This window comes from Opisthorchis viverrini (assembly GCF_000715545.1).
Source record: "Opisthorchis viverrini unplaced genomic scaffold opera_v5_227, whole genome shotgun sequence".
NCBI classification, from domain to species: Eukaryota; Metazoa; Platyhelminthes; class Trematoda; order Opisthorchiida; family Opisthorchiidae; genus Opisthorchis; species Opisthorchis viverrini.
Window position 1 is genome coordinate 747,425 of NW_008751884.1, and position 14,273 is coordinate 761,697.

Below are 14,273 nucleotides of genomic sequence, written 5' to 3' on the forward strand. Positions count from 1 at the left end.
ACGTGTATGTTGCGAACGTAATAATTAGTCTGAGGTGCTCATCTGAACAAAGTCTCTTTCTGAACTTGACAGTACGTAGCTGTCGCCAACAGATGTCGCAAAAGATTTCACACTCTCATTGTTGATTCAAGAGTCAGCTAACCGTCGGTTTCCAAATGTTTTCGAATTACTTACAAAGTTCGGTTCTCAAGAGTAGCTATTGGTTTTGAGGTGATCGGCTTTCGGACTCGAAAAGATAAGGATGTGTGGACTTCAACAGCAAAAAAGTCTTTGACACTCTAAATCTAATCATTGTACTACCATAAACCAAAAGTGTTCTGGCAGGACCTATTTGATTGCGACAATAATTTCACTGGAAATAAGCAAAAATGTCTGGCAGCATAATTCTAGCCATATCTTAGTTGATGCATTACACTGCTTCCACATATTTTAGTGCGAGTGTGAGTCAATAATCTAACCATATTTATATCTTGTGAGATGCGTCTTGTCTTCTTCGAACTTGTGACGTTGCAGCTCCTATCGAGTTGTACTAGGGAGACCACTACTTGCGGGCAGTTGTTGCTCTTATTTTATGAGGAAAATTAGTGCAATCTATATTTGCATATATGTTGAGCGAATCTACGCAGCAAACGAATGGCTAGTTGGATTTCTAATTCTAAGAATTCATGACTTTGTTGGTGGGAGGTTTTGGGGAGGGAATTTCTTACGGTTATAATCAAAAGTCTTCAAGGGTTCAAGTAGAACATAAGGTTGATGGAAATTGAGGGACTGTCCCGGCCTGATGAGCTCCAAGAAGGGCGTGGGCTGTCGAAGAGTTTTCAGCAACCTTGTGAGTAGTTTCCTTTATGAAAATATGCTGCGATATCTCGAATATCGTGCCCACTAAAACATGAGGCGGCCTGTGTGCAGCACATTCAGTTGTAAACACATAGGTTTTCAAAACGAAGCAGCCATCGGTTTTAGATACCCATGACGTGCAACATAGTCAACTAACGCTTGCAATCACACATCCTTAATTACAAGAACGTTCAGACTAGTTCACCGTATACTATTGTGGAGAAAATCCATCACTTCTTACTACCAGCCAACTTTCACATAGTAACTGGAAAAACACTAAACTATTAAGTCTGTAACCTGATTTTGAACATCCGTGGAGGTATTTCAGCACTGTGCACACACATCAACTACCCTGGTATGCTCCGCGACTAAATCGTTGAAATTTACGGAAAGATTTCTCACGTAGCCCGATCTTTGGCTCGAATAAATTGAATTGACGTTACTTATCTTTATCATCTTTGTCCCATTACGGAGAAGCCTTACAGGTTGTCTATTAAATTTGACTGGGATATTGGTCATTTTCGTGATCGATTTAATAATGAAAGAAAAACAGCCACCAACTGATGGCAGTAAATCATTCCAGTTCTTTGCTTTACAGACGTCTGCATATGTGTGACAGAATTTACAGCGTCTTATGTAGGAAACTCCTCATGTAAGTGGGATTTCTGTTTGTATCTCAACGATAATATACACACATGTACTCCCATAAACGGACCCTTAAAATGCAAGAGCAAGGCATGTAGTTTGCACCTAGAGCATCATCAAGTGAATTGTGCCCACGAAGCGCAAGTTACGAAGAATTGCCAAGTAAAATCCAGTAAGTTTGTTCCGGCCGTTAACAATACGTGAACGCCGAGCAAAGTTCAGCCAGTGATCAGCGTGGCGACTTTTATCAACTATGAAGTAAAGTCAGCGTACAGCTGTCTCGTATATAAACGTAGGCAAAACATACGAGACGCGTTGGCTGAAAGGTCAGGTGATATTTAGCGAATCATGCTATGAAACGAACAGCTGATCTAAGCACTATTGCACATGATCTGTCAGCTTCAGGAAAATGGATTTTCAGTAGCTCAAAGCCACGAAAACGTCATCCAATGAGACGTGATGATTCGGTTCTTTTCATCGCATTTACACAACCATAAATGCGTCATAAGGACGTCAAAAATAAGTACGCTGCTCTGATGACCAGATGAATCAAAAGAGTTGGCTAGCGCCTCAGTTTTCTTAGCCCAAAGTTTACAGGAAGACATCTCCTTTTTAGAAACAATCCCTTATCCTCACAGTTCTGTTATGGATATGGGTTTCGATAGCGCTCCTTTGGCGTGTATGCATCCCATGCATGCTCACATGGTAACTGTCTGCTATTATAGCATGTGTAGCACTGTAAAAGTGTCCGTGAGAATGTCTCGAAAATTTCTGAGAGCAAAAGATTGCTCGGCTGAGCCTTGAAAATCTGGTTCCTGGAACTAGAGGACTTGGTATTGTAACTATCCATTCACATATGCACGGACCGTATTTGGTGAGTAGACAGACTTCTGATACACAGATAGATTCTTAGTGGATGTTTATAACCAGAAAAGGCTTTTTTCCCACTTTGAAAGAAACATGAGTATACAGTGGTAAAGAGGATAAACGGTTGCCTGAGAACAGGTGGTATGAGTGTCAGCGAAACTCGGTTTTATAACATTCCGTATGATAAGAAACCTACCGAGAGTCACAATATTCTTTCAAGTCCCAATGGCATGTAGCGGCTTGGTTAAATTTCAGGGTGTATTTTAATCAGTTCCCATGTGAGTAGTACCGGCGCAATTTAGGTTGAAATTATGGAACAAGATGATCAATTAATGGAAGTGCCAGTCGATGCATGGTACGTAAGACAGCTTTTGCCGAACGCCATTTTGAATACCTCCGATCTGTCACTCAAAGTTCCTGATTTTTTCTACCACTCTTTAATGACGGTGCAACCATATATATGGAGAAAGCAACTCTTCGGTAGATACACTCTTTGGCATATTGATTTGTTTTCCAAGGGAGACTCAATTTAATTCCCCGTTTAGGATTTTCCTCAACTAAATGTGCTGTACAAAGACCGCCTCATGTTTCAGTCGATACGATATTCAGGATTTCCTGTGTGCAGCACATTCAGTTGTAAACACATAGGCTTTCAAAACAGCCATGCCATCGGTTTTAGATACCCATGACGTGCAACATAGTCAACTAACGCTTGCAATCACACATCCTTAATTACAAGAACGTTTAGTTCACCGCCTGTGTGCAGCACATTCAGTTGTAAACACATAGGCTTTCAAAACGAAGCAGCCATCGGTTTTAGATACCCATGACGTGCAACATAGTCAACTAACGCTTGCAATCACACATCCTTAATTACAAGAACGTTCAGACTAGTTCACCGTATACTATTGTGGAGAAAATCCATCACTTCTTACTACCAGCCAACTTTCACATAGTAACTGGAAAAACACTAAACTATTAAGTCTGTAACCTGATTTTGAACATCCGTGGAGGTATTTCAGCACTGTGCACACACATCAACTACCCTGGTATGCTCCGCGACTAAATCGTTGAAATTTACGGAAAGATTTCTCACGTAGCCCGATCTTTGGCTCGAATAAATTGAATTGACGTTACTTATCTTTATCATCTTTGTCCCATTACGGAGAAGCCTTACAGGTTGTCTATTAAATTTGACTGGGATATTGGTCATTTTCGTGATCGATTTAATAATGAAAGAAAAACAGCCACCAACTGATGGCAGTAAATCATTCCAGTTCTTTGCTTTACAGACGTCTGCATATGTGTGACAGAATTTACAGCGTCTTATGTAGGAAACTCCTCATGTAAGTGGGATTTCTGTTTGTATCTCAACGATAATATACACACATGTACTCCCATAAACGGACCCTTAAAATGCAAGAGCAAGGCATGTAGTTTGCACCTAGAGCATCATCAAGTGAATTGTGCCCACGAAGCGCAAGTTACGAAGAATTGCCAAGTAAAATCCAGTAAGTTTGTTCCGGCCGTTAACAATACGTGAACGCCGAGCAAAGTTCAGCCAGTGATCAGCGTGGCGACTTTTATCAACTATGAAGTAAAGTCAGCGTACAGCTGTCTCGTATATAAACGTAGGCAAAACATACGAGACGCGTTGGCTGAAAGGTCAGGTGATATTTAGCGAATCATGCTATGAAACGAACAGCTGATCTAAGCACTATTGCACATGATCTGTCAGCTTCAGGAAAATGGATTTTCAGTAGCTCAAAGCCACGAAAACGTCATCCAATGAGACGTGATGATTCGGTTCTTTTCATCGCATTTACACAACCATAAATGCGTCATAAGGACGTCAAAAATAAGTACGCTGCTCTGATGACCAGATGAATCAAAAGAGTTGGCTAGCGCCTCAGTTTTCTTAGCCCAAAGTTTACAGGAAGACATCTCCTTTTTAGAAACAATCCCTTATCCTCACAGTTCTGTTATGGATATGGGTTTCGATAGCGCTCCTTTGGCGTGTATGCATCCCATGCATGCTCACATGGTAACTGTCTGCTATTATAGCATGTGTAGCACTGTAAAAGTGTCCGTGAGAATGTCTCGAAAATTTCTGAGAGCAAAAGATTGCTCGGCTGAGCCTTGAAAATCTGGTTCCTGGAACTAGAGGACTTGGTATTGTAACTATCCATTCACATATGCACGGACCGTATTTGGTGAGTAGACAGACTTCTGATACACAGATAGATTCTTAGTGGATGTTTATAACCAGAAAAGGCTTTTTTCCCACTTTGAAAGAAACATGAGTATACAGTGGTAAAGAGGATAAACGGTTGCCTGAGAACAGGTGGTATGAGTGTCAGCGAAACTCGGTTTTATAACATTCCGTATGATAAGAAACCTACCGAGAGTCACAATATTCTTTCAAGTCCCAATGGCATGTAGCGGCTTGGTTAAATTTCAGGGTGTATTTTAATCAGCTCCCATGTGAGTAGTACCGGCGCAATTTAGGTTGAAATCATGGAACAAGATGATCAATTGATGGAAGTGCCAGTCGATGCATGGTACGTAAGACAGCTTTTGCCGAACGCCATTTTGAATACCTCCGATCTGTCACTCAAAGTTCCTGATTTTTTCTACCACTCTTTAATGACGGTGCAACCATATATATGGAGAAAGCAACTCTTCGGTAGATACACTCTTTGGCATATTGATTTGTTTTCCAAGGGAGACTCAATTTAATTCCCCGTTTAGGATTTTCCTCAACTAAATGTGCTGTACAAAGACCGCCTCATGTTTCAGTCGATACGATATTCAGGATTTCTCAGTAAATTCTCACAAACAAAACTATTCACAGGGTTGCTGAAAACCCTTTGAAAGCGCACGACCGGTTTTGCCCACCTTGGGTTTCCTCAGATTGACGCAGCAATCGGATTCCCGTGGAAACCAGAATGATGTGCATATGAGTGTATTTGTCAAAGTCTGTCCAATGTGGGTTCAAGTAGAACGTAAGGAAAACTCGGCGACTGCGCCCACCTTACCAGTTCCAAAAAGGGCGAAACTTGTCATGGGCCACCAGAGTTTTAACCAACATTGTGAGTAGTTTTATTTACGAAACTTCATCTCTTATTTAAATTACGTCCAATGCGATGTGATGGAGAAAGTTTCAAAAACGAGGCTGGAATCCCGTCATCCCTCAGGATGGGATATTTTAGGACAGCAGTTAATCCTATACATTCTCAACAGAATATGGCCTACATACCCAAAGGAATGGAAAAAAAATGCAAAACAGTAGTTAGAAAGGTAGGACAATCCAATGTATGATGAAGAAAACAATTAATGCAGGACATAACTTTGGAAGAAAGATCCCACCAATACCCTGGACATTCAGGTGATATTAACTGCTTTGAATATACAGCTAGATTTTCATCAGTGGCCTGCGCTACAATACGACAAGTCCTGTTTCATGTGTTTTCGCACTTTTTCATCTCAACAGATGACTGCGTTCCGCCTGCCAGTATTTAGACTTAAATTAGAGCTGCCAGCTGGCCATTACATAAGCTTGCATGAATTAACAGGAGCCTGTCCTTGATAAGACAGGGGGTGCAAACTGCTGTCTCTTCGTTTGGATCATCCAACCTCCTACTTCGTCATAATAGTAATATATCAAGCATAGTTCGGTCAGTGCACAGACAAAGCTGACTTTCACTTAAAATACCTCATACCTCCGAGGCTACTTGGAAGATGAGGGGAACTCGAAACGCGGTGAGAATTCCCGGTTGTCAATAAAACGGAGATCGGCAGCTCATCCAATTTATTCAAGGTTTCACCCCACGTATCCAAAACCCAATTTCTCTACTCAAAAAGCTTGAATGCACGATATCATGGAAACTACCAGCTCGGTGCAGAAAATCCATTTTCACTAAACAGAACTGCTATGAAGCTTTCCCATTAGGGAAATAAGCAAATCAGTAAAGCTTGCCTGTGCCCAAAATATGAATATGTGCTTACGAATACTTGTGAATTTGTGATCGCAATCCGATTCAGAGCCGAGATAGAATGACGGAGTATTTCAATAATATAAAGCAACAAATGCTCACACTTGTTACTCAATCTGGTTTTGACAAGTAAGGCTACTGAACTAATCAAAACACAGTCTTAGTCCTAGATCTACTCAGAAACAATCGGGCATAATTTCAGGCCCACTCTACGAAAATGTGGTAACTATATCCCCAAAACCGAAGGTAAAACGAGGGTTGGAACTCGTCATAGCTTAACCAATCAATAAACCCACTACAACCGTAGGTGCGTCCATCGTCATCTATTACATGCGATTCCAAAAGCTGTCAGTCGCCAACTCTACTTCATTTGAAAGCGTTAAATTTGTGGAAAAAAACTGATGGTCAGACATTTTGTCGAGAAAACCGAGCCACCTTTCAGGGGTCAGTCAGGTCGTCTACGGTTAACTGGAATGGTCTCTACAATCCGAAGAATCAGTTGTGTTTGTTTGGCTCTTTATAATAGTTGATGAGCTTGTGTATTGATTTGCATTCAGTGTGTCGGATCACAATCAGCGTGTGCCATTTTGAAAGGCATTTTCTATGGAACAACAAGGCTTTTGTGACTCAGCAGGCATGTGACCTACTTCCATCTGCATTATGTTCATTTTCGTGAACAATCAACTGTATAATTCTTTTGTCTTACCTTTGTAAAATTGTGACTTTCTCATACATGTTCCGACCCAAAATGCCAAATGCCTTTAGCGCATGCCTGGGAGTTATTCGTTTTACGGTTAGTCAACACAGTCTCCCACGCGAGAGATTATGTTCTTTTTGGAATGGTACTCACTTAAGGGCGCAGAAAGTTTGTAGGGATGTGGTTGGTGAAAAACTGGAAACATGAAGAATATCGATATTATGAAGAATGTCGAAGTGACTCGGTTTGGTGGTGCATAGCTTTGCATTACCTTTCAAAGTAGACGAAAGCACACGGGAATTTACGTGTTCAAATCTGTCAGTGAAAATACGCCGCCAACAAATGACTTTCTGCAGTTTTCTGAGGACAGTAATGTTCATTAGCTGATAACTTAGCTCTCATTGAGAAAAATGACCAGTTCTGTTCACTAGTGGATTTTTCCGAATGTACAATACACAGTTCATGTACCACACTAGATTCACGAACCTCACAACTACCTGAATACACATACCACGCAAATGAAGTTTATTCTTTCCCGTTTTTTGGTGTGTCATTGTGCGAAAGGCATCTCACAGTTATCTGTTTAAAAATTGAGATTATTCGATCGCTTAGATCGGCGTAAATCGGTTAAATGCAAAGCTCTGACTCATTCTTTCGTTATGTTCACGGTGCAAGCCTTCTTCCGTATAGATGCGAAAACCCCAAAACAACTGCAATACATGTCCGCAGTGACCGTTGCACACGCCGCAGATGAACTGGCGCCTTACCTCTTCGTACCTCAAGCCTATTGGGTCTATTAGCCCTGAAATGTGGTGACGAACTTTGGCGACGAAGCTCTCACTCGCATTACCGGAAGAACCCAGCTTTTACCCAATAGGCAAACTCGTTTGAGGACGAATCGATCCAGCCAAACGTGAGAAGGATAGTAGGCACGTCAAACAGCCGTGCTCAGAAAAATTGGGGGTAATCAGTTCACAAATGATCAACTAAATTCCGCCACAAATAATGAAATCAGGTTACAACCTTTCTTGTCATGGTATAGTTTTGTTAAAAACTCTTCGGCGGCCCAGTACATGCTCGGCCCCATCTGCGGCTCCTCACTTTGGCGTGGTGCCCAAGTTTTCGTCATCAACCTTACATTTTAAATGAAAAAACAAATTATGAGTATTTGGAAAAAACACTCCTATTTTTAAATTACGTTGAGGTTAGCCAGTCTCAAGAAAGACAGTTTGCAGAAAAGTTTTCAGCAAACTTGTTAGTAACGTTCTATATCTGGGAAATATTTATTCATATCTCGAATACTGCGCAAGCTGATGCGTGAACCGTACTTTGTGAAGCGCATTCTGTTGAAGAAATTCATCAACGATAGATTTGGTTGGGTCGCCTGTTAACCCCAATTTAACTTGCAAAATGTGTATTTCGCAAGCTCACACATTTGCGACCACCAACGATACTGAAGATGCGTACATTTTCTTTGTTAATTAGTACACTACTATCGAATGAATAAAAAATAATAAGTTGTATTTTCATGAAGGATACTTCTCCCAAGGTTGCTGAAAACCCTTCGACAGCCCATGACCGGTTTCGCCTTTCTTGCGGCTCATCGGACAGGCGCAGTCCCTGAGTTTCCGTCAATCTTACGTTCTACTTGAATCTCATAAACGAGAGACTCAACTGAGTCTCTTAAGAAAACCAAACTGATTTGCAAATGAGTGTATTTCTCGGAAATAAGTTGCATTAGTGAAAAGGTCGTAATTTGCAAGTGCCTTCCAGCACAAAATTTCCCACTAAATGGGGACTGACAAAGGTACTGCGCTAAAGTACAACATTTCGACGTAACCCGTCAATTCGGAATCTTCTTGGAAGTAGATAAAATCAGTGGAAGTACCCAAGTCAATATGATGTGAACAGTAGGGTGATCCTCTGCCGGTGCCCTTTTGATGAATACATGAATATAGCACCGAAAGTGCAGTTAAATAAGAATATTGCTGCAACGAAGTCTGAGCCTCGTTTGGGGCTATTTGCAATCGGTACACAGGGTACACCTAATACCGTAACCCCTTAAGTTATTCCAACAGCTCTTTAACAATTCCAGTGCTAAGCAGCTTTTAATTATGGTCAACTTAGTATTGTGGGTGTCAATTTATTTGATCTTTTAACTTAAAGCCAAAAACAGTATGATTAATTATCTTGCATACAAACTATTTAGGACGCAAAACGCAAATCATGTGTCTTTTGAACAGCATCGATTTTCCAACCTTTCTCTGTATTGTTGCAGTCAAGCAGAGCGTGTAACCTATTGACGCTTTTTTCACTATTCTGTGGTAGATTTTGAGCTTACCGATTATGCGGTTATCCAGAGTGTGAAAATTTCCTGTCGGAATCAGAGAAACGAATATTTTACATCTTACATAACAGTCCCTGTTTCTTCGAATTTAGGCGTTTTCGGGTAGCACAAGTTATGCTTGTTTGTACTGAATTAACTGGAAGAGGATAAATATCATATCGGTGCTGTGGTATACAGTGAATTTTAAACGAAATCCCCCAACTCAAAAGCCATCATTTAATCGTTAAAGTCAAACAAGAACGTGCATAGTACTCTTTTAGTTGTGGTGAATTGAAGGAAGGAAAGAAGGAAGGTCGTATGACCTCGGAACGTCTGCTCCAATCTGTTTACGTGTAGAAGTTAAAGTTGAATGTGAATGTGTATAGTAACAATACTTATATTTTTCAGAGTTACCACTTATATAGAAGCCTCAATGGTCAATTAAAATGGATATCTTTAAAGGACAGAGTTTTAAACTAAAAATGGCTCATTAAGGTCAGACCAAAGGTCACTGAAATAAGACACAGTACTTTTCCGGTTTGACTTTCAGGAAACAGGACATCGAGGTAAATGTCTACTCAGAATAGACTCACAGATCTGCTCTTTGTGAAAGAAGCCCGAACTCAAACTCAGTTCAGTCTCTGATGCATCAATATGAAAGTCAGAATCATCAAAAGCTTTTAATTTTGGAGGAAGCTCACTCTAAGCATTTTGCTTCTGGAGGAGAGATAAATAAATTGGACAAAATATTTTCCATCGCGTACTTGAATTTCAACTGAAGATGAGATTTACGCATTGTTCAATTCATGGGGAAATTAGCTGTGCATAACATAAGGAAGTTTGTCGACAGTTTTAGGCGTAGGGGCTCGTTCTCTTGGAAAACTACGATAGGCTTATCATGAAAGTTTACTTGCGGCCACTTCGGCTAGTATATTAAAAACTGAAGTTGCAGGAAACTTAATGAAATGAAGATACCTTCTAGTAACAGAAACAAGATCCAATGTTAGGAATTTTACTGATTTCCTTATGTATGCAGTAAAAGGTGCCAAATCATCTAGTAAATTAAATAAAGTTTATTACTAGCATTATTTTTTCTAAACGAAGCTTTGTTGATTGTTTTGCCATCAGATCTCACGGCTCTTAAAATGTACTGGCCTGCCATATTGACACTACAAGAGTCTTCATTTTGGGTGGCGGATACTTAGTTCGGTTTTTTTTTTCTCATTGGGTGGCGGATATTTAGTTCCGGTTGTTTTTTTCCTCAAGTGGTGCAAAACTGCGACAACTTTAAAAAATATATGCCACTCACTTTATGCTGCCGCTAGAAATCGATCCTATAAAGACTTTTATTTCATGCAGCTGCTCCGTTTTTCATGTGAAAACAGCGGACTCTTTACCATAGAGATCCAGTTCTTGTGTATCATAGCAACTATCGACATCAGACGTGAATAATAGCATCACACGTTTTTTCTAACATGAGAATTTACGGCCGAATCGAAAATCTCAAATCTAAAGTGGACGGATTTCCACCAAACAATCGCTTGTCACCCTTGTCTTACCTACTCATTGTCAAAGAGGTCCAGAAGGGTCGAATGCTTAGTATATGATGTGCAGGGCAGTCTCCCTGTGGAAACAAAGAACCTGTTCGACAACGAAATTCATCTTTTAAAAGAGGAGAAGTTGATCAAACTTAAGGATAAGTATACGATGATGAACTAGGAAGTTCACTTACTGAGCATATCAGTATATCACATCGAATGTGCCATTTCGGGTATACTTGAGCAGTTGTTTCATTAGGAACAGCTAACTTTCACTCGCGCCGTTTCTTCCACAATCGCGGTGGTTTATGATGAAGAACTGCTATCAGTATTCCATAAGTTTACGACGATACGGAATCTTCCATCCAATAGAGTGGAGGTTGTCCGGCTTAAACTCGCAGGCGGGACTATGCTCAAGTGCAAGTAGCTCACAGATGGTGATCAAATCTTTTCATACCCGGTTTACCACTTCCGGCAACCTATGCATAGTTTAACTCTATCAAGAGGCACGTTTGAATTTCGGTTAGTCCAATTAAGGACATACAATCATCTCATCTAACCGCCAACCAAGGACCAGTTAATATTCTCACTATCAGTTACATCAATAATAACAAGAGCACTTTAATCTACCTTTGTTGTTTATTTCTTGTCATCTTGCAAGTTCAATATGATTAGATTTTATATAGAAGAGCAAGTAAGAAACGCCCCAAGAGCTCATTTCGACTGAGTTTATAAAAGGTCAGCTCGTTCTGTGCTCGACTGTTACACAATTTACTTTGATTAGTGAATTGCATGATTAGCCCGAAATGAATAAAAAAAACAGATTTTGGGAGTTTTAAAAAAAACAGATTGGCAGAATTCTACACACAAGTGAACCAAACCTTATAGGCCCAGCTTATTAAATTAAGTAATAGCACTGAGAAGATGATGGTTTTTCTGTTTCTTCTGCTAAATTCATAGAGAGATGACTAAACCACCACCAAGGCTCACTGCTTTATTCTGGTAAGAAGGAAACTTGCAGAGTAAAGGCAGCAAATAAGACGTACAGCCATTAAAAGGGGTACCTAGCAATGTGGCTTTTGAGATGTTCCGGATTCCATCGTTGACCAGGAAAAGCATGTGTCGTAAACCATCGGTATTAGCATTCATGTGGGTTGCATACTCTCCAGAGGATTTCGGCACATATAAGAACATTTTGTTTATTTGGCTACTTCACTGATGGCTTTATACAAACCTTCCAAACTAGACAAATCATACTGCTGAATAACGAGCCTCGAATCAGGAGTATATCAACAGACCCAGTTGGCTGTTTTGTTCCACACCACCACACACGTTCTCTTTTTGCCCTCCAAAGTAAATTCGCCACTTGTAAAACACATCGTGGCAAAACATTAAAAATACGGCGTTAGGTAGCTTTCTTTTTTGCTGCTTTGACGAATGAAAACAATGTGCTCGATCATCCTCCTAGCAAAGTTGAAAAATGTACTGACTTGGCTGGTGCTACCAAAGAGCAATTCTACAGTCATATCTCAAGGGATTTTTTTGGTGCGAGGAGCACTCGGGGATTAACATTTAATGAACTAACGGGGTCAGAACATGCAGTGATCATCAGTTAGTGATTGCATGGTGAACGACGGCTTCCATACCTGATACTAAATTTGGTAGCGTCTCATAATTTGCTATTCTGAGTGTTGTGAATTTAAACCAACCAAATAACAAACCGAACTGCCAAAAGACAAACAAAAAGATCAACCAAACGAGCAAGCTAAACCAACAATCAAATCAGATAAGGAAATAATCAAAGAGCTAAATAATCTGCTTGTTTAAATATATATTGATCCAATTTTCTATCTATTATTCCATCTGTCCGTCTATCTATCCCAATAAATATGAATTGACGGAAATGTTGAACATACTACTGCGTGCCTCAAGACCACTGGTGTAACACCACGAGTTGCCTCGCATGTATGCCACAAGCCGTGAATGATGCAATCAAATGAGGGAGTTCTAGTTGTACTTCCCTCCGAGAGCAAAAAGGTAATAAGCATACTCTTGTTTTCGCTATATAACCTGTTTGAAAGTGAATCTAAACCATTCACACATTTGCAGGATAAAAGATTAATGACAAATTTACACCTTCGCACATATCTCTGGTCTGCCTTTATCGCCCGCAATTGTTTTACCCATTGCTAAATAACAATCTAACAAGTGAAACCAATCGCAATGAGCGAAATTGCGACGCTTTATTTGGACAAAATATCCTGCTTGTTGCTGCCTGTTAAACTCACTATTTCAGATGCTTGTTAAATCCAATCGTGGTATGCTTTATGCCTCATCCATGTGACAATGCTCCTTTGTAAATCAAATGATGCGCATCATACACACTATCGATTCTGACCTTGAGACAGGCCAAGTAAAACAAAAGTAACAAATTATTCACACATACTTGAGTAAATACGGTAAGTTTCTGTTCGTCAGATGAGATTCTCAAATAATCTGAGACTTGAAGGGTGTAGTAGTAATCGATAACGAACATCTTGTTGATGAAGTTGCACGGACGTAGTCTTCTAAGATGAACTCCTTCAAGTTTGAATTCGCTGACCCTCACATATTTTATGTAAACACAGTCGTGCTGTCCGCAAAAGTGCCACAAACGTGCCAAACCTCCGGAACTATGAAATGATGCTTCGTCTTACAAATGCTCATGCTTCGGATTTCATTTTTGCAGTTTATATGCAGCAGCTGTTTTGAAATCCATAATTATGACCGTTACACTGTTTTTGCGTTTCTCGACTAACCTCATGTTCAGTTGATAAATCTCAGTCTACTATTCACAGGGAGCTCACACAAGAGGGGCAGTGATGTAACTATTGAAGAAAAGGAACGGCTAGAGTGAAGAGGTAAGTACGGCGTCTACATAATTCTCATTTGCGCGACCCTTCTTATACATCCTATTCATTAATCAGGATAATCTTCATCAAAGCGGAAAACAATCCCATTAACGCCCATCAAGTGTACACTTCACATGCCCCACCGAAGTCCCGACATTAGACATCTAACTCAAAGGGCAGGCTTGGTACCGACCCCTAAATAGTGCGTGCCCGATAGATTTGGTGACCTGCATACTCATATTTTCCTCACTGGTATAAGTGCGAAGTGCCCTGACTCGTCGTCCTGTTTATTCCTTATAAAGATCTTTGAATCTGATTTCGTAAACAACTGCCTGATTCCATCTAGAAGGTGGTATATCATCTATACAAGTGCAAGAAGTGTCCCATTTCCGGAACGTTCATTTGGTATTAGCCACGTTTGGGATGTTTCAGATGCTCTCATCTTAGAAACGAAACGTTAACCAGATGTAGGTCTGC

General features: G+C 40.3%; 1 protein-coding gene across 1 annotated transcript in view; it reads right to left on the bottom strand.

The window, feature by feature from the left end:
• The window catches only part of T265_08612 (hypothetical protein), a gene marked incomplete at both ends in the record, with an annotated part of 34,201 nt that extends 20,760 nt beyond the window's left edge, over positions 1-13,441 (bottom strand). Inside the window, one exon of the mRNA XM_009174467.1 lies at positions 13,352-13,441. Within this exon, the coding sequence (XP_009172731.1) occupies positions 13,352-13,441 (90 nt within the window). The remainder of the gene's footprint in view (positions 1-13,351) is intronic.
• Between the last annotated feature and the right edge of the window lie 832 nt (positions 13,442-14,273).